The sequence below is a fragment of the Apteryx mantelli genome, chromosome 8 (assembly GCF_036417845.1).
Source record: "Apteryx mantelli isolate bAptMan1 chromosome 8, bAptMan1.hap1, whole genome shotgun sequence".
In the NCBI taxonomy this organism is placed as follows: Eukaryota; Metazoa; Chordata; class Aves; order Apterygiformes; family Apterygidae; genus Apteryx; species Apteryx mantelli.
In genome coordinates this window covers 36,004,250-36,022,853 of record NC_089985.1, presented here as the reverse complement: position 1 = coordinate 36,022,853, position 18,604 = coordinate 36,004,250, and the positions used below count along the sequence as shown (strand labels likewise).

General features: G+C 42.6%; 2 protein-coding genes across 7 annotated transcripts in view; one reads left to right on the top strand and one right to left on the bottom strand.

The window, feature by feature from the left end:
* Positions 1–13,228, top strand: part of CC2D1B (coiled-coil and C2 domain containing 1B) — a 42,869-nt gene extending 29,641 nt beyond the window's left edge. For 3 of the 4 annotated variants that reach the window (XM_067301250.1, XM_067301253.1, XM_067301255.1), the window contains 3 exons: positions 3,324–3,414; positions 6,166–6,297; positions 7,350–8,523. In XM_067301250.1, coding sequence (XP_067157351.1) covers positions 3,324–3,414; positions 6,166–6,285 — 211 coding nt within the window. In that variant the 3' untranslated portion in view covers positions 6,286–6,297; positions 7,350–8,523. Of the gene's footprint in view, positions 1–3,323; positions 3,415–6,165; positions 6,298–7,349; positions 8,524–13,147 lie in introns of those variants that run through there. The other variant, XR_010884930.1, reaches the window with a different exon arrangement.
* The window catches only part of ZFYVE9 (zinc finger FYVE-type containing 9), a 71,129-nt gene continuing 52,533 nt past the window's right edge, over positions 9–18,604 (bottom strand). For 2 of the 3 annotated variants that reach the window (XM_067301248.1, XM_013950609.2), the window contains exons 14-19: positions 17,534–17,684; positions 15,963–16,043; positions 14,495–14,657; positions 13,250–13,355; positions 11,944–12,120; positions 10,551–11,059 (exon numbers count right to left, since the gene is read on the bottom strand). In XM_067301248.1, the coding sequence (XP_067157349.1) occupies positions 10,898–11,059; positions 11,944–12,120; positions 13,250–13,355; positions 14,495–14,657; positions 15,963–16,043; positions 17,534–17,684 (840 nt within the window). In that variant the 3' untranslated portion in view covers positions 10,551–10,897. Of the gene's footprint in view, positions 100–10,550; positions 11,060–11,943; positions 12,121–13,249; positions 13,356–14,494; positions 14,658–15,962; positions 16,044–17,533; positions 17,685–18,604 lie in introns of those variants that run through there. The other variant, XM_067301249.1, reaches the window with a different exon arrangement.

Below are 18,604 nucleotides of genomic sequence, written 5' to 3'. Positions count from 1 at the left end.
CAGAAAGGCCCAGCTGTAACCCCTTCACAGGGGTATTTCTACTGTTTTCATGTTTTTTGCCCGTTTCAGTTGCTTGTTTTGCCCTACTTAGCTGCTGCCCTGTAACAGAGGAGAAAAGAGAGGATTAAGTGACCGAGGCTTGCTTCTAAAAACTGTCTGCTTCCTGTCTTTCTTCAAGACTATGGAATGGATAATACAACATCCGCAAGCACTTCTGAAAGTAGTTCTGGAGTCTCTGATAGCTCTTTACCCATCTCCCAAGAATTCATTTCTCTCAGTGAGCAGAGGAGACTTGCTCCAGCTCGTAGAGAAAGAGCACACAACATATTGTAACTTCTATATATTAAGCTTTTGTTGCCTTTAAAAAATACTTTTAAGTAAAAATCCATCAATGTACTTTTCCAAAAGTATTCTTTCATTAAAACTCTCCTAAAATCTTCTAAAGATAAAAGGAGATTTCACCAGTGATGTTTCTAAAACCGTAGCCTAAGGCAAGCTCACATTCTTCACTGTGAATTCGGGATGGACCAGTCCTTGTTTGTTCTTGGATTAGATGAAAAAGAAATGCAGCTAGAAGAACTGCTGCTTCATTTAAAGGTTTATGAACAAAAGAAGAAAGTGTCCAACCCGCTGCAGTAGAATTCTGTAATCCTTCTTCCTCCGGTTAAGGTGCTCATGAAGTAAAGGAAGCACGGTAGCGTGTAAACTAGCCAAGTCTACACTTCTCTAAATGATTATGTGAGCCTGCTGTAGTCTTGTTAATGGATAACGCAGGCTCGTCTCTGGGAGGTTTCCTGACAGGGGAATTCACAGGCAGCATGTTTGGAGGCAGCGCTATCAGCCCTTGTTGGGCTTGCTGCATTGTTTTTCTTTGCTACAGCTGTTTGTGCTGAGATGGACAAATTGACAAATGGGAAGCAATTGGAACAACTGAGCTGGGATCCTTCAAGTCCTTAATGCAGCAAGGTTTTGGAGCAGATATGTTGCCAAAGAGTGACTCACTGTACATTCCAGTGCTTTCGGAGGAATGGCCTGGCCATCTCTACCCCATGTAGAAGTGGCTGAGCTACCTACTGTGAGCTTGCTGCAGCCTTGGCTGACAGTACCAGATCATTTTCCTTAATCTGTAGAAGCTTAGATGCTGTATGAGTCAAGGCCCTGACGCTATTCTGAACATACAAGGCAGAAAGTGAGGTTAAAATCCGAGTTTCAGATTCCTTATATTGTGGTTTATATGAACTATCTGGAGAATATATGCAATATAAGAATATAAGCAATCACTGAGCCTGTGGATAAGTAGGAAGAAATGTATTCCTTTTCCAGCTGGAGATTTTAGACAATCAAACCCACCGATGTTCACTTGGAAATTGTAGGCACTGATACCAGTATCATGTTTTAAAGCAGCAGATGCATCCATCAAGAAGTTGGAAGATGCAAGTTTGCTTTCCCTGGAGAGTCTTCTGGGTCCCTTGCTATCTGCACAGGATTCTTTCATGGGAGTGCCAAACTGAAGTGGCATAAACTTTTCATACCTTATCTCAGAAAGGTATCCATTAATTTTTCTCATTCTGTTAATAATGAAGACACACAGGCAAACCACAAAGCCATTTCTGGTGCGATCTCCCCTGCTGGTAATTCTCAGACCTCTTTTGGATATACTTGTTATTTCCTCTCAAGATCCTGTAATTGAACGGTATCTTGCAGCAGGACCTACATCTAGAATAAGTCTGGAAATGAAGAAAGGAGGTACTGGTGGTGCTGAAGTTATCTAGAAGTTGGTGAATACTCTTCAAACATACTAAAAGACTTTCAGTAACATCCATCACCAAGGCTCCGATGAATGAAGTGCATCAAGACAAAACTGGATAAAATCAGGGCTCTTGTAGGATTTCTTAAATATTACTGAATCATCAGATACGAGACAAGCATTTCAGAAAGATTGTGTTTTCATTGAATGTGTATTAATATATTGGTTACTCTTGCCACAGATTACATGGTCACAGGCATCCATAAAATCATCTTTCCAGTTTTCAGTGCAGATGTCAGGTCTTGCTTGATAGCTTCTTACTCTGTTTTTAGCCGGCCACATGATGAATGTGGTGTGGACTTCCAGAAGCCCTTGCTACATGCATTGAGGCTTATGTTCTATTAAAATACAGTTCTTCAAGTTAGCTTTCCTCAGGTTCGCATGTTCCCCAGGTCACTCCAGTCTCTTAATGGTAATATGAAGAAGGTGGATGATTTGGGGTTTTCTTCTTTCTAAATCCCAAATGGAATGGCATAAAAAAGGAAACCAGAATTCAGTTGGCAAATTTCCCATGTAGAAAGTAACAGGTGAGGCTGCCTGACCTTCCCTTCGCAGGTTTTGTTACCTCCAGACTCTCTAGTTTTAATTGTTTAAATCACTCTCCCTTTGGAGGAGGTGCTTGGATTCAGGTAAAGGTATCCAACACTTTGAGCTGAACACTTGTTAACTTCCATGGAATTAGTGTGTTTTAGTCTTTGTTGTTACCTTGTGAAGGAGTTTAGCTGAATAAGGATCACGGCTCTTACCTGCCTCTGGTTGTTAAGGTAAAGAGGGATGTCTTGCTGATAAAACTGTTAAACAGAAGTGACTATAGAGGAGAAAACTCCAAAGTTGGTTTCTTTTCTTTCCAAATAAAAATGTTCTGTATTTAATTTCAGCAAAATAGAAATTATAGTTCTTTAGTATCAAAATTATTAGTATAAGGGTGAATCAAAACAATAGCTGGAATGAAATGTTCCTTCTTGTTGAAATTCTGTGTTTTGATATATCAAAATGAAACAGAATAATTTGTTTGACTTTCTCTTAATAAGAAGTTTGTCAAAACCAGCATGTGCTTGTGAATTGTTTGTTTTGATGATACACACAACTTCACTGGGAAACTTTTCAGCCAGTTCTACTAAACATCCTTTGTAAAAGGTCGCTGTCTGTCCTGGGTATCAGGCTACTCCTCTCCTTCCTTGTCACACTAAGGCTCTTCAGTGCAGGGACGAAAGCTGCTGCTGTTCCTGGTGCTAGTCTAGGACTCGGACTGTTTTTCTTTACTACTCTCCTCATCTTTATTTTGGTTGTAAGAGGATGATTAGAAAATGAGTACCTCAGTGCCTTGTCCTTGTAGTCTAGTTCAGTTCACCAAGGCTTTGCCTCTTTCATCCAGGTTTTGGAGTTCTGGTAGCATGTCTTAACCAGACTTCATGGATACGATGATGGTACAAATAGCAATGACCTTTTAACTTTCTTTCTCTTTAATGTTCTAAAAACCTTGCCCTTTCCACTAAGGAAGACTTCTTTCAAACAGGTCCTTTTTCAGAAGTGACAAGCAGGTGGGGACAGCACACTTGAAACTGGACAAGCTGGAATCAGAATGTGAAGTTAGAGAGATCATCGAGGTACGTTTTCTGGGTGAGGTGTGTTCTACTGGGAGGTAGTATTTGAACACGAAGGGATAGTGAATGTTCATCTCACTTGAATGTGTGTATATAGAGATAATAGTTTTGTACTGGATCAGTTTGCTAAAGAATGTTCTTAATTGTATAGCCTATTGTGAGACTTTTAAGGGGATAAAGTTATTCACTTCTGAACAGTGAATAAATAAGCTTTAAGCAAATTTGTGAGAGAAGTTGTGATATTTTCTCAGTTTTAGTCTTAATGTCGATAGGCATTTTCCAAAATAACTGTTTTAGCAGGCACTGAAGGCTTGATGCAGAATTCACTGGTTGTGAGCCTCTTCCTAAGAGAGAAGGAGGGAGACTAGGCGATCATCCCTTTAAATATTTTTATCTAAATGATTTTGGTCAATACTGTAGCTTTTCTCATTGTTTGGTTTTCTTCTTTCGATTTGGAATATCATCTTTCTACCATTTCAAATTTTTGCGAATGGAATCTGCAAGGGTGGTTTTTGATACATGCTACTTTTGTGACCGATGGCTCCTGCCAGCTGCCTCTTCACATGCCCTCATTTCCTGTGTCAGCTGGTGCCTCTACTGGTTGGAGTAAGGTCAGCTTCCAGGTCTTTTAAACTCCATAGAGAGGGATGGTGGGAATGGAAGTAGCAGCACTTCCTCCCTTTTTAAGAAAGTACTGGGGCTGGCCCAGAACAGGACTGTTTACAGCTGCACCAGCCAAGTTTGCTTTTGGAAGTTTTTTTAATTATTTTTTTTAAACCTCTTTAAGGGATTCCTGGAGAGGTTCTCTCCAGTCTACTCCAAAGCGATGAGATTAAGATGCATGCTTCTGACTGTGTCAGTAAAGTCTTTTTAGCTCTTCACGGTTTCTGGCAAGCTCATGGCTCCAGCACAGGCCAAGGCAAAGGCTTTGCATTCTGTATAAAGTGGTCTTCAGAATCATTTTCAAAGGTTTTGGCTGCTGAATCAAGCCCTCTTATTCTTACAGCACCCAATCCCTGTTCTTTCAGCCTCTCTGAGTCTTGTTCTAAGCATCCTCTCTGTATTGTGCACAAAGTAGAAGGACCAGCTGATCCCTTTGGAGTCACCTTTCCTAGAGCTGACACTGGCTTTGAACACTTGCTGTAATATACTGACTGTCCAAGGCATTTGCTCTGCTCAGAAGTAACAGCTCTCAGAAGAAAGGACACTTGGCGAGGGTCCCTTGTCAGCTGTCTCAGGCTGTTGTGTTCAATTAATGTGAAAACCACGTATACCATGTTATACTCTCAAACTGGTGGTGTGGAGCAAGATCCTCTTGAGCGATGCACAGAAAACTGAATCCCCCTGCCAGGGGTGTTCATCCTGCAGTCTTTAAACACGCAGGTGGAGGATCTTGTTTGCTTTGCAGGCGGGAAATCTGGACCCATATCCTACATCACCTTCAAGGATTGGGCCTGTCCCACGAGCTTGTTTATCTTCCATATCGATGAGAAGCACCTGATCTCAGCCTGCCAACCTGGACGGCATCTAAGGCCTTGACTGGAGGTACTCTGCTTCTTCGCACTAACAGGCTGGTGTACTTGGTCCCTCTGATTCTGCGAATCCCTTTCTTGGTAACATGAGAGAACGTTGTCATGACTCTGGTCACCCTGTCTTGGCTGTGACAGTTTTGGTACTGGGAACTTGTTGGGGACTCTGCTCTGTACCCAGCTTGTTAGTGCTGTATCTTGCAGGAGGGGTGGGGTGGATGCTGGAGATCTCTCAGATCTTATCAACAGCAGAAAAACAGTCACCTGGCAAAGGGAACTGGATTTTTATCCTCATGTTACTCTAAATATAGTTTCTCCTCACCACGTTTCAGTCTCAATTTTTCTGGATTGTCTGCTCAAGCAGAGAGGCTTCTCTGAGCACAGTGGGTGTCTCCCCCACCTCCGTGTCTAGGGCTTTGGCATTTACATTTCAGTTCTAAACTTTCTTAAATAACTGGTCAAATTCTTTCCACACAAGAGAAACAAGGCTCTTGGAGCGGGACTCACAACTAATATTTGGAGCCCTGATTTGTCTTTTGCATCCCTGGGGATGCTGTTGTGTCTTTCCATAATGATCCCATTCCTTGTTGCTATTACCCTTGTAAGAGGGAGATTGAAGCCTAGTGGCTGATCTTCCATATTGTTTGCAGGTACAGTTTAGTGTAGAACACTGCTTAATCCCTTTCTAAAATGGTCTCCAAGTTCCACCTTAATCAGGGTATTAACTTACCTGTTTTCCTCTCTTAAACTTCACACCTATAAGCGAGGTTGTCTGCAGATTCTGTGTATCGATACAGTTTTGTCAGGACCAGAAATTCAGATGATCCCCCAAAGTATGTGTGTCAGCTGCCGACAGATTAAAGGGTTAAGCAAAGACTGTCAGAGTGGATAGAGAGCTGCCATAAGATCACTAAGCGGAGTCATCGGAAAGCCCTCAGGCTGCATCACAGACTCGCTCAGGGAACCACTGTTCACGTCTGTGACGCTTGGAGCGGGTAGGCAGAGCCAACGCGGCCCCTGGTAGAGCTGCCTTGTGCCGCCTGCGCGGAGGACCTGCTCGCGGTAGCTGAATCTGCTGCGCCTCCCAGAGCGGCAGCCACCAGCACGTGATCTCTGTCATCCTTTAGTCACACAAGAATAAAGTCAGTGGTTGCCTAAGGCACTGCAGTTTGACATTATCGTGTGTGTGTGTGCTAACTGCTCTTCTTTCTTGTGGCTCTTTCAGATTTTTGATGGCAGAAAGCCCACTGGAGGGAAACTGGAGGTAAAAGTGAGACTCAGGGAGCCCCTCAGTGGTCAAGATCTTCAGACAATTACAGAAAACTGGCTGGTCCTTGAACATTAGTTCATATCGGAGGTATGAATACTGCTTCTAAAGATGGTCTGGCCAGAACTTGATAGGGCTACAGATAAACTCTGCAGGAAATGATGTCTTGTATTGACATTGACCTAATTATGTAGTTCAGGCTTTAGTACCATTCATCTTTATATTTCTAGTGGTGAGTTGACTTAATTTAAGAAATGAGGTTACAGAATCTCTGATTAATTTCTATATCAAAGATGCTATTTCACAATCCCTTGAAATATAGGGAGAGCTTGTAGCATCACCTTTATTTAAGATAATATTTAGAAAATAAGATTGACAAGCCTTTTTTAGAAGGGAGGGTATGTCCCTGCTACCTACTGTTTGCAAAAGACCTTTCATAGATAGCAAGGACTCTTCTTCCTCTGCCAGAAGCTGGAGACATGCGTTTGTCTGTCTCATGAAATTCTGCTTGGCTTCATCTGAAAAGGAAACTATAGGAAATCCCCTTTTCTCTGGATACTTGAGACTTTTGAGCACGGAAAAACTGTACAACTGAATACAGGCTATCTAAGGAGCTGTGCCTGGTGGCCGCTGCGTTAATACTCGGTTAATGCTCCCTCTTCCTTAGCATATTGTTTTGCTTTGCTTTTATAAACTGCAGTTAAGCTGATATTTATTAGCTTCACCAGGACATTACCTATTTGCCGTATTTTAACTTCCAAATTGCATAAGGTTTTACAGAGTGAGAGGTCTGGTTTCAATGCCTGAGTCTGAGTTTGAAGCACAGAAAGGGCTGTCTAGTGATCCTTCCTCACGGTCAGGGGTGTCAGTGAGCCTCGCGGTTTGGCTGAGGGACATGTTATGCTGCTTTATGGCCACATCTGAGGTGATAACTTGGCCTCATGCACTGACTGGGCATCTAAGCATTTCCAGTCACTAGAGCTTAATAATTCTGCTCCACTGACTTTCTAGATGACCATCCAGGAAATTAATGTCAGCATTTTACATATAACGTGACCTTGGATTGTGAACACTTATTAAGTATTGCATCCAGTCATTTCTCTCTTTTTTTTTGTCTCTCCTCCCCTCCCCGCTCCCCCCAGGAACGTTAAAAGATGTGGGATGAACATTGTACGCAGAAAGATGCTGCTAGCTGCAAGCACCAAAGATGTTAAATGAATGCACTACTGAACCTAATGTCTATTTTGGTAACAGCCATAGTGCTTATTAATAACTTTTTAAGGCAAATGTAAGGCTCTGGAAATTTGCTACTGCAGGGGAATGTTACTAGTCTACACAAAATAGACAGAACTGCCTTAATGTGGGACTACTAATGTAGCACCAGGATGAATGTTACATTAACTATGCATAGTGATGTGCGAAAGGTTTAGCCCCTTAAAAATTCCCCGAGGCAGAGCAAAAGCTTTTCAGTCAAGTCACAGGTAAGACCTTTACTCAAATTCATTCCGTTAAGTGTACGAGCACCCAACATGGTACCGTGAACACAATCTGCTACCGCTTTTTCTGTTCCCTCTTACCAAGGCCTGTTTGTTTTTTCCTATCGGTTTCTTGGAACAGAGGAGAGAGAACTCGGTTCTCAAACACGAATCTAGCAGCAGCGAGTGTCCCCTGCTCTATGCATGCTATTGCAGCAAGAAGTTAAGTGGGATATTGCCTTTAAGATGAGAATGCAAGACTTCTTAGCAGTTTGGGTTTACAGATCTACCTTTTTGTTCTGGCTACCAGTTGTTTGCCATGCTTGCTACACTGCTTTTTCCAGTGCAGCCCGGGTACTGTGCCTTCATCTTTCCACATCACCCCCCACCCGCCTTTTCTTTAAACAGGTTACACTGCACTGCTGCTTCCCAAATGTTCATTGTATTTCTACAAAAACAGGCTTTTACAGTTCTACCAGGTGATGGGGAAAATAGCCACTCTTTATCATGTAGAAAACTGGATGATGACTGTTTTCAGGAATGTATTTGATTAGCAGCGTACAAAAAAAAGGTACCAAATATGTTTTGTGTTTTTAAATCTCTGTGAACTAACAGAAATGCCTGAGCTCGAAGGAGAGGATGTGCTTGCACTGGGGAGGCAGAGTGCTGCTGCAGCAGCTGTTCAGTTAGGGCAGGTTTGCAGACAGAAGAGGAGTCCAGACAAGTAAGGCAGTGCTGCCTCTGTCTTCCTGAGCGGATGAAGACAATACAGTATTTAGGTTTTAATTTCAATAAATTTAATATACAAAACTACATGTTGAAAATAAAAATATAATATGCAGTTTTTTGCAGTGTTAACTAACTGAATTTTAAAAGTACAATTTTTTTTCTAAAACAAGTACTCATTTCTTAACAACATGGTAATTAAGGTCATTTAAAAGGCTATGGTTGAAGCAAACATGTCAGTCACCAGTTGATAGTGTTTTGCACAAACATAATCCAAACCTAAATGACTTTTGGGGCAAAGGAAGAGAAGATTAAGATCTTTAACCTCTTTTACTGCATTATTAAGCATAACAATGCAAATAACGTAACTGGAAAGCCGCTGCTGTGGCAAAGCTAGAGTGCAGTCTCTAGAAAGAAGCCTTTGCTTAGTTTATGGAATGCTCTTCCAGATACTGAATCTTGCCTACACCACACGGTGCTGCACTTTGTCCCAAAGTGTGTGCAAAAAGAGTGTGCAGAAGGGAGTTTAAAAGTAACCTTAGCCCTGTTCCACTGCACAAATATATAGGAAGGCTAATGATTGCGTGGAGTAGCTTAAGGTTTATCCAGCATGAAACACTAAGCCACCTTTTCCCAAATGCCAGAGGTAAGGTTTTACCTTGATGTACACTTAAAAGGAAAGTGTTAACTACTGTGCTCCCTCTTGTTGGCCAATTTTTATTTCTGGGGTTGGACCCCAGTTCTGTGGCCCTTCTCTCCAAGTGTTGTGTGATGACAGCTGTCATTTGCTGTATTGGATTTGTGTTTTTTTTGTTTTTGTTTTTTTTTTTAGCAGTAGCCACTTATTCACAAATGCACTCTGTACGTATACTGTGCTGTTTTTATGTAAAATACATTGCTACTTGTACAGTTACCTTTTCCTTTGCCCAGCTACTGCTGTATATACTTGCTTGTTTAAAAAAAAAACCCCATAATATCAGTGCCACAGTAGCCTTGCAATTCTCCTTGTATTTGATATGGCTCCTGTGTTCTTCATACACAGTAGAAACAAAACAAGTCCCAGTGCACCCAACAGGACTGATTGCAAAGTAGGGACAATGCAAGGTCTGAGATACTGCTTTAACCATAAATTAGCCCCTCCATTTCCAAACTGCTTTCCTGTTTCTGAAATGGCCACAGTGGAGGCAGGAGGGGAAAAACTTTGCCCTCTTCCCGAGAGGGACATAAGCAGCTGCTTTGCATGGTTAAGACTAAACGAACCAAACCCCTTCTGCTTTCAGCTCCTTCCCCTGGTTAGCAGCTTTCCATGGAGACAACTTAATTTAATGAGAATGTGGAACCACATTTCCTCTGGCTGATTCTCAATTCCAGCTTCATACTGTTGTGGCAGACGCGAGCAGCTGCTTCCTTCACAAATGCCCTCTTAGGTGAGACCAGGAGCACTGGGCCAAGTGCAAGTTTTCAGCGCTGACCAGAAAGCCTTTTTCAGCAGAACATGCAAAAACAGCCACTCTATACTTTTATCACAGGTAAGCTTTTACATGGTGCTGCTAATATGAAGTGCAAGCTGTCTTGTATTACATGACACTAGCGTTACACTACAGCATACAGCAAGGAGGACAATAAAGCTGCCCTGGGTGTTACTTTTCTTTAAAAAGCAGGATCTACTGGGGAAGAGGAATGAGATATAACTGCACTTTAGGGCTAATATTTCCTCTGCTTGTGACAGGTATCTGAAATTCATACAGATTTGTAAACAAAGTATAGAATAGCAGAGTTGTTCTAGGAGATTATAGAAATCTGCTGAGGTGACAAGTTTTTATAGTAAATAGAGGAAAAAAAAGTAAACTAGCCTATTACACACACACAACTTGCAGTTTACATAATATCGCTTTCAGAGAGATGCCTGCCCTTCTCCTCCTTTTGACAAGGTTCTCATATACAAATGTAGTTATGGCTAGGTAATCTTTCCACACCTCTCTCTAGGGATACCCCAGAGGTATTTCAACCAATAATCTGGTCAAAATAATGTAAACGTTACTTTTTAATGTCTACAGAATAACCACAAACGGCGTTATGATGAGGTCAGAATGGAGGTCTTGATTGTTGTTTCTTATGTGTCCATCTACAAACAGTACAAGATTGGAGTTTCATTTTTTATTTGCGCCCCAGTGATCTTTGCACCCGTTTGAGCATTTAGAGTACATGACTGTAAGTCTTTAAACATGAGCATTTTTCTAAACAGTAACAGAAGTGTATTAGCTGCAAGGATAGCATAGCCATGTTGTAGTATAGAAGCTGCCCTGATCCTCTGTTCGTTGACAATGCATAGAAGATTTAGAATTATGGAACAACTGTCCCTCCCCCCTCCCTCCCTCCCCCCCTTCCCATTAATAGTGTTAACAAAAGCTTAATTTTCCAGTTTTAAAGTGCAAATGATTCAGATACAACTGCTGCTGGAACAGGTCTGAACAGAAAATGAAGTCCTCTTATGAGATGTTTTCCAGAATATAAAAGATGAGCTCCATTATGACTGGCCCCTCACTCAACTGACAAGCCCCTCCATGAATCACTGGAACTAAGGCACTGTCCAGGTCATTCATGTATTGAGAGGGCAGTGGCTGTCCATTACTCCCAGCTTGATAACCAACCTAAAAAATACAAAGTAAGAGTGGGTTTTAAGGCGAACAGGACACAAGGCTGCGGTTCAGCAGGCAGTAAGGGAAGTGACTTTGCTGTGCAGGAGGAAGAGGGGCTGGCGGGGTGCCATGGTCTCTGCCTGCCTCTCGGGGACGGCAGGCACTAGAACAGGATAGAGCAGGCACTAAAGCAGCTTCTCCAGTTGCTTTTGTTTCTTCTGTATGTTCCCGGCAGCTGCCTAGACAAAAGCAGCCAGTTTTTTCCAGTGCTTTGTCAAAGCAGCACTCTCAGATGAGCGGGAACCACCACACCCTGCGTGATCAGACTAAGTTGTACAGCACTGAAATGCAGGTAGATACTACAAGCACTTCTGCTCTGAGGCAAGGCCTGCTCTCCTGCCCAGAGAGCCTTAGCTCTGCTTGCAGCTTTGCTGCGGAGCGTTCTTGGGGGGACCTTCCTGTCGCTCTGCCACCTGTGCAAGGCGATCTTTTAAGAACAGACTGCTTGTTCACAGTGTTTTTATGCTAAACCCAAGAACACATTTACTATGCTCATGTTTAATGTGGGGCGGAAAGGCTAGCTTAGGGGGGATTTCCTGAGCACGCCCCAGGCCTGAAAGTCACAGCGTTGGTCACAGCTCTCTGACTACAGAGCAGGTGCTGCGAGGGGCAAGTGGGGGTCGAGCACCAGTGTTAATTCGCACTATGCACAGCTTTCAGATTGCAACAGATGTCCCAAAACAACAAACAACAGTTAGTGCCACTAGGTTAACATTTGGTAGTGGTAGTTCTTCAACCACTGGAACAGCTGAAGTGTCATACTTCCTTCTTGAGGAACAAACAAGGGGAAAAAAACACCCACCCAATTAAACTGGAACTATTCAAGACTTACTTACTTGATCTGAGTCAAGTGTAACACGCAGCCCTAGCTTAGTCATTCCGTCTTCTTTTAGCAATTTAAGGTGAGGACAGAGAGCTAAACAGAAAGCCTTTGCCACATTTTCAGTCAGTCTGCTATGATCAGCTGGGTCGCTCAGACGGTTATGTTGTTCATCATTTTCCAGGAAAAACACCTGGGGGAAAAAAGTCAGTACAAGCTATAACCCTTGGATTTTATAGAAAATAAGCTTAATTAATTATTGAAATTATGTTTAAACTTTTGACAAACAGACTCAAAGAAGAGCGTCTCAGGGAAGTTGGGGAAAAAAAAACCTGAAGATAAACCACCTAACTTAAAAAAAAAACAAAACAAAAAACCCCACACACACCCTTCAAAAAGATAGATAGATATTTAAAGAGCAGTGTTCTCAACAACCTTTCAGTTCTGGTCAAAATCCTCATTATGGAAATTCACTATGTACTGCACAGTTTTTAATAAAAACCTGCTTTTGAAACAGGTGTTTATTTCAGAAAAATTCATGTTTTTTAGTAGAAGCCATCCCAGTCTCAAAAAAAAAATCCCTATTATTTTCATACTACTGTTGTTGGTTAGTAAATTTATCTCTGTTGAGCCTGACTGACCTTGGAAAAAGCACAGTAAAGTGGCAAGCTGTAACGTGATTAACTTGGTTCCCACTGGGCAGGTTAAGTGAAACATTTCAGGAAATCCTGTAATGCTAGCACTTGTGTGCCGGCAGATTCACAGGTCTCATCAGCTATGTAAGTAGTTCCTTAATCGAGCAGATGCTGCGAGCGATTTATGCTGCAGCACCTTCATTTTAATTGTTCAGCATTTTAGCAAAAGAAAGGTAGTTCAAAATACCATTTTTAGAATAAGTACTAAGATTGGTCTCCATTAAAAAGGAATCTTTGCACATGTAGTTTTTAACACAAATACAAATGAAACCAGCTGTTACTGTGGGTAACACAGGGAGTGAGTTTTTCTGCTTCTTCCCAGGTTCAACAAGAGCACAGGAAAAGAGGTGGCCAGTGCAGGGTAGGCTGTACAGGATGGATGTGATTGATTGATAGCACCTTGAGCTACACATCGGTGATAGGGCACTGTTAATTCTGCGTTACGCCTTAGTGAATCTTTCCTTCCAGGTAGGAGAGCTATTACAGGTTTGTCCTGAAGAATCTTCTACTTTTATTGGTGTGTAGGGAAAAGTAGGGCTGGACTGTGGTCAAGTGAAGACAGTGCTGCAGCTGCAATCGCACAATGCTAAGTCTTAGCTGACGTGCCGATCAGGTTGACTTCCTTACCTCTGTCCACCGAATGACCTTTCCATTTGCCTTGTACTCCGAGCCATGAAATATCTTCACGCTTGTTATAGACTCCATTGATTTGCCATCAATAGGGCTTACAACACTGCAAAAGCGGAGGTAAAGGGTAAGTTCCTACTTAGCAGAAGACAGCATTTCATGGTGGTCACCTGGATAGTTCTGCTGAACAGAGGACATCATTGCAAAGGAAACTGTGTCATGGACGAAGGGCAGCTAGCCGGCCTGGCTTGCTGTATAGGCTCATCCATAAGTGCGTCCTCTGCTATTCGAATTACTACACAGCAACTTACACATCAGCTAAATGAGCCATGGACAAGCGTTAGCCTCAGAAGGGAACTCTCCAAAGAAAGACTCTGAGTGCCAAAACCAACAATTTTGACTATCGCGGCCAATTATGACCACGCTGCTGGGCTGGATCTTAATAGTGAGCAGCTTTGCGGGAACGGGCTCCCACTGGGCTGAGCCTCCCCGCAAGCAGCTGAGAGGTGCCCTCCCTGTCAGCACAAATCAGGCCCAGGAAGGACCTTCCTGCACATTTTCAACACAGCTTTGCATCAGAGCTAAGACCTCAGAAGGTCCTAACACTGCAATATGAGATGCATATTTCATGCAGATTTGATTTTTATTCATTTATAACCTCAGTGTAGTCCAGCAATACCTGAACCGCTACTTATACAGCACAAAACATGTTCTGCAGCATTTGTACAGAACTTAAAGCTGACCCAAACAGAATGTACCTACAGAAATATCCTTTCTATATGCTGATACCTTAAAGATGGTAGCTACCACAACAGTGCTTTATTACAATAAATACTTAAAATGACATAAACACCTTTCTTCTGGCTTAACTCTGAAGGCTCCAGATTTACTATTGGTATTAAATTAATTTTACTTCCAGCATTACTTAATGCAAATTAAGTTATAATATGCAGGATTCAGCACTCAGAGTTGAAGACAGGTTAGTGGTTTCCAATAACTTGATATTGGCAATGGCAAGAAATCTTTCCATAGAATTGACAACATTCTAAATTGATGTCCCAAAGCTCTATTATCTTGGTTCCATTTTCATTACATTTAATTGCAACTTATCACTCAAAATAGAGGTGCAGACTTGTAATTCCTATTGATTTGCCATCTCAGGCACCTTAAAAGATCAATTAAATTTTTTAACAAATGCAGTCAAACAGTCACCATTCATTGCTGGGAGACCACTCCTCTACTTACCCCTTACTGAAGTTTTTATCATCGTCTACCCACTGAATATGAACGTGTTCCTGAGGATCTTCAGCATCTACTTTGCCACAAGTGATGGTGAAGTCTTTCATCTCTCTCAAGGCCTGCCTCAAAGAGTCCATGTTCTCAGCAGTTATCTGGACCATTACCCCATCTAGGGAACCAAGAAATCCTCATAAGCCAAAATACGCCACAGCCCCACTGAACACAGCCCATAAAACAAACAAACATCCTTCCAACATAAAATTTCAGAATCTATTTTAAGAGGTACATGCAGCAATGCCAAGGAAGACCATTTCTTAACTCTCAGATTCCTAACACATGTAGCACTGACGGCAGTTGACGAGGGAAAACACAAGGATAATGTGAAGTCCATCTACCAGGTAAATTCAGCTGTAGCAATGGCCACATTAGTTTGTCTCAAACGCTTGACACCTGCTTTAGGCAGTGTTCCAGCAGTGACAGTGTTTCTGTGACCTCAACGCTTGCCTGTCAGTGGCAGAATTAAGATACAGAATTTGGACAGGACCAGTCTAAATTACTGCAGAAATAATTTGGGAATGATAGAGTTCCCTAATGTACAGACTCCTGGTCTGAATCCATCTGTCTTGCACTATAACAACAATTTAGACCCAGAAAGTAGCCTAACCACCTATATCTACTGACTTACTTACATTCACGTGGCTGCTTTTCAGGCCCCGACTGGCCCTCAGCCCGTTCACACAACTACAAGCCTCAAGCTGACACAGGGGTTCCTGCCTGCCAGCGGAGCTGTAATAAGTGACTGTGTGCATCGGCTTCTTGCCTACCTCTCTCACAAACTGTAAAGTACAAGCTTAACACACTACTGTCCGCGCAGCACATTTGCGGCAAGCTTAGGCCACGCTGTTAAGCAGCTGAGCTAACAAGCAGTAATGGCCTTCAATCCCGTGAACACGGTCGTTTATTTGTGTCATCTGACAACTGGTAAGAGAAGAGTGAACCAAATCAGAGATGTACTAGATCAACAATCTTGACTTTTCATGTTCTCATCTGCCCACATATCAGAATACACAATGTTTGTTCACAATCTTGCATAATGCAGAGCTACTTGGGAAACGGGGTAAGTTGAGCAGGGCTTCCTCTCATGGTCGCTGGATTACAAGTTCCACTTTTCTTAGGCTCACAGTTTCTTCATTCAGCCCAAAACAGTGCACTGATCCCAGGCTCACAAGCCAGGTATTTCGTACCTTACCCTCATTTTCTTCTGTCACTGTCCCAGAGCATCTGGACTAGTTATTTTCTCAGTTAAGTTCCCCATCTTTGAAGGAGACAGGTTTTTTGGCTAAAAACTAAGATAATGCTGAAACAGCAGCCTGATTCGAATGCCCAAGGCATAACAGCAGAGCCCTAATAACGATATAGCTAAGCAGCGGTGAGAGGGAACCAGTGCATTTTAAGCAAGCGATTCAGTTCTTACCTTCTACAATACTGGACTTGGCAAGGTAACCTGAAGAGGATTTTAAAGCTCCGCTGAACACAAAGAAGCTGGCACCAGTCACTGCAACAACAACAGGAGTGATTTAGTGGGGCTTTTGTCAAAGCAATGCCTGATACAAGAGCCGGGTATCGCAGCTCTATCATCCAGAGAGGCAATTAATCTAAATCAGGCAGACTGCTGCTCGGAGTTATGGTGACTTTAATGCACGGCAGAGGCTTGGCTAAGCAAGGGCAAATCACCCAGTGATTTTCTAAACTGGACAACAGTTTTGTCAACCTTAATAAATGCTCATATTTAATCTCTCTCCCCACACACGCACACCTCTAAGATTCAGGACTGTATTTTAGAGTAAGCAAGTGCATAATTTGCTTTTTAAATGTTCCCACACAACTGGCAAAGATTGTACGTGGGCTGTTTACAGATCACACTAACACCAACACACTGGCCATAGCTCAAAGCCAGTCAACTTAAAATAAAATTCTCTTAAATGATCAATAAGCATCACAAGGTACCTGCTGGAAATCCCTCTTCTCATCCCGTATGTAAAACGAGCAGAACTCAGATATGAACATCAGCCCTGAGCCACCTCCCATGCCAGTATAAACTCATTTGAGTGCCTGGGGATATTGCCAACTCAAGAGTTGGCCTCTGTCTTGCTTGGTCTCATTTGGAGATAATATAAATGCCTTTGCCATAGATTTTTCCCCAAACCCCTGACATTTAAATTCTCAGAACACACCTGCTGCATTTCAGCTTAATGTAACCAAAAAAGAAACAAAAAAAACCCCATGGGAAATTAGATCATCTAATTGAGGTGAACACTGAGGAGTTTCTGCAGTTCTTGAGGGTGGGTTATTAAAACGCAGCTGCTGTTGGTTGTTCTTATTTACCTTTCTCCCATATTGAACCCAGTCTTCCTCCTTTCCCATAGTATATAGGTCAAGCACAGGCAACTGCAGCCTGGCCCGTGCCCTCCAGTAACGCCAGTGACTGCTCTCTTTACTAACACAGGAACGTTGCCTACGGAGGTTACAGCACTGCGACCTCCGGAGCAGCTCTGGAGCCCTCTCTCCCAGGCTGTACTGTGCAAGCAGCGTCACCACGTTTACAAGGGAGGCAAGCTGTAACGGGCTTTATTTTATGCCGGCTTGATCTCCTCCCTGCTCAGGCAAACTCGGAACAGCACTGCTGACCTAGAGGAGCATCACGTGGGCTGTACGCAGGATGCGAACCGCACACCGTGCCCCGACATCTGAGATCACAGGCTCTGCAAGGGGAATAAAACGCCGAGAGGGGCAAAGGGCAGACAGAGCAAGGTGTTCCCAGGTGTTGCCATTCCTTGCGTTGCGTGTCTAGCTTACAAAGCTGCCAGTTCAGTAGCGTGGGTGCTCTGAATTATTTCCTCTGAACGAGCAGAAACTCGGTGAAATACCAACAAACCCAATTCTGACAGATTCGCGAAGCCACATGCCGTAACAGTGTCACGAACAGCAAACGACAAGTCATGCAGAGCACGGGGGCAAGGCCTCCCCGCGCACCCCCGTCCTCACCCTTCCTCGGTTGATTATGGATACTGATGGCCTGCGTCTGGTAGTTCCCGTCATCGTTCTGGACGCACACCAGATGCGAGTCTGCTTTCTCGTTGAAGCACGCTCCCCCTGCCAGAACATGCTCGTTGGATTTGTTCATGGCTTTCATCATCTGCAGACAAAAAGGTTTAACCACTTTTACCCTGTTCATCAGGCACTACCATAAACAGGCGGTTCCTGGAACAGTGCAGCCGGACAGAGTAAGCTTCTCAATCCACTTCAAGAGAGGTTTCAGCACTCAGAACCATAAATTTCCTTTGAAAAGGGGGCTCAGGCCTTTTATCATCTAGATGTTTTACAGGGCTACCTTTTAAGTAATTAGGATAAATGGTATGACGGACAGCTGAAGGTTGAAAAAGTTACTTTCTCCAGCCATGTTAAAAAATACATTTAAAAAACAACAACATTTGGATGTAACGTCTGGCTTGTTTATGCTACTACAGCTGCTTATAATATGGATGATATAGATCACAAATGAAAAATACTGCCTCCACAGAAAGACCAGGACTCAGACGCACGGCATTAATGCATTAATCCTAATTCTGCCATGAGTCTGTACTCTGACCAACATCAAAGCTTTAGTTTCTTCGTGCCTCATCCTCATGAATTTCTGAAATTGGGATCAATGCTCCCTATTTCAAAGGCTTTTTAAAGAGACTTGAATCATGGACATCCAGATATCATTTTAATTCTCTGGAAAGGAAGCCTCCAGAAAGCACCCATAAACTTTTGTGATATACCTTCACTTCAGTTTTTCTAATTAACATCTACTTAAATGCTTTGAAAAAAATATCCTTGTAAATCATACAGCTTCCTTCCTTTTTTCCCCCTCACTTCCCTTTCACGGAGACTCAGACTATGAGATCTTTGCTCCAAAAAGAAAACTGAAGCAGTCATCTATCTTTGGAATTTGTTTCAAAACTATAAACCATTTCTTTCTTTAAAAAAGCAAAAAGCTAATTAAATTACACACACAAACCCCTGTGAAAACCCTGAAGAGAAGGAGAATGCTGAATTATTATTTATTAATTG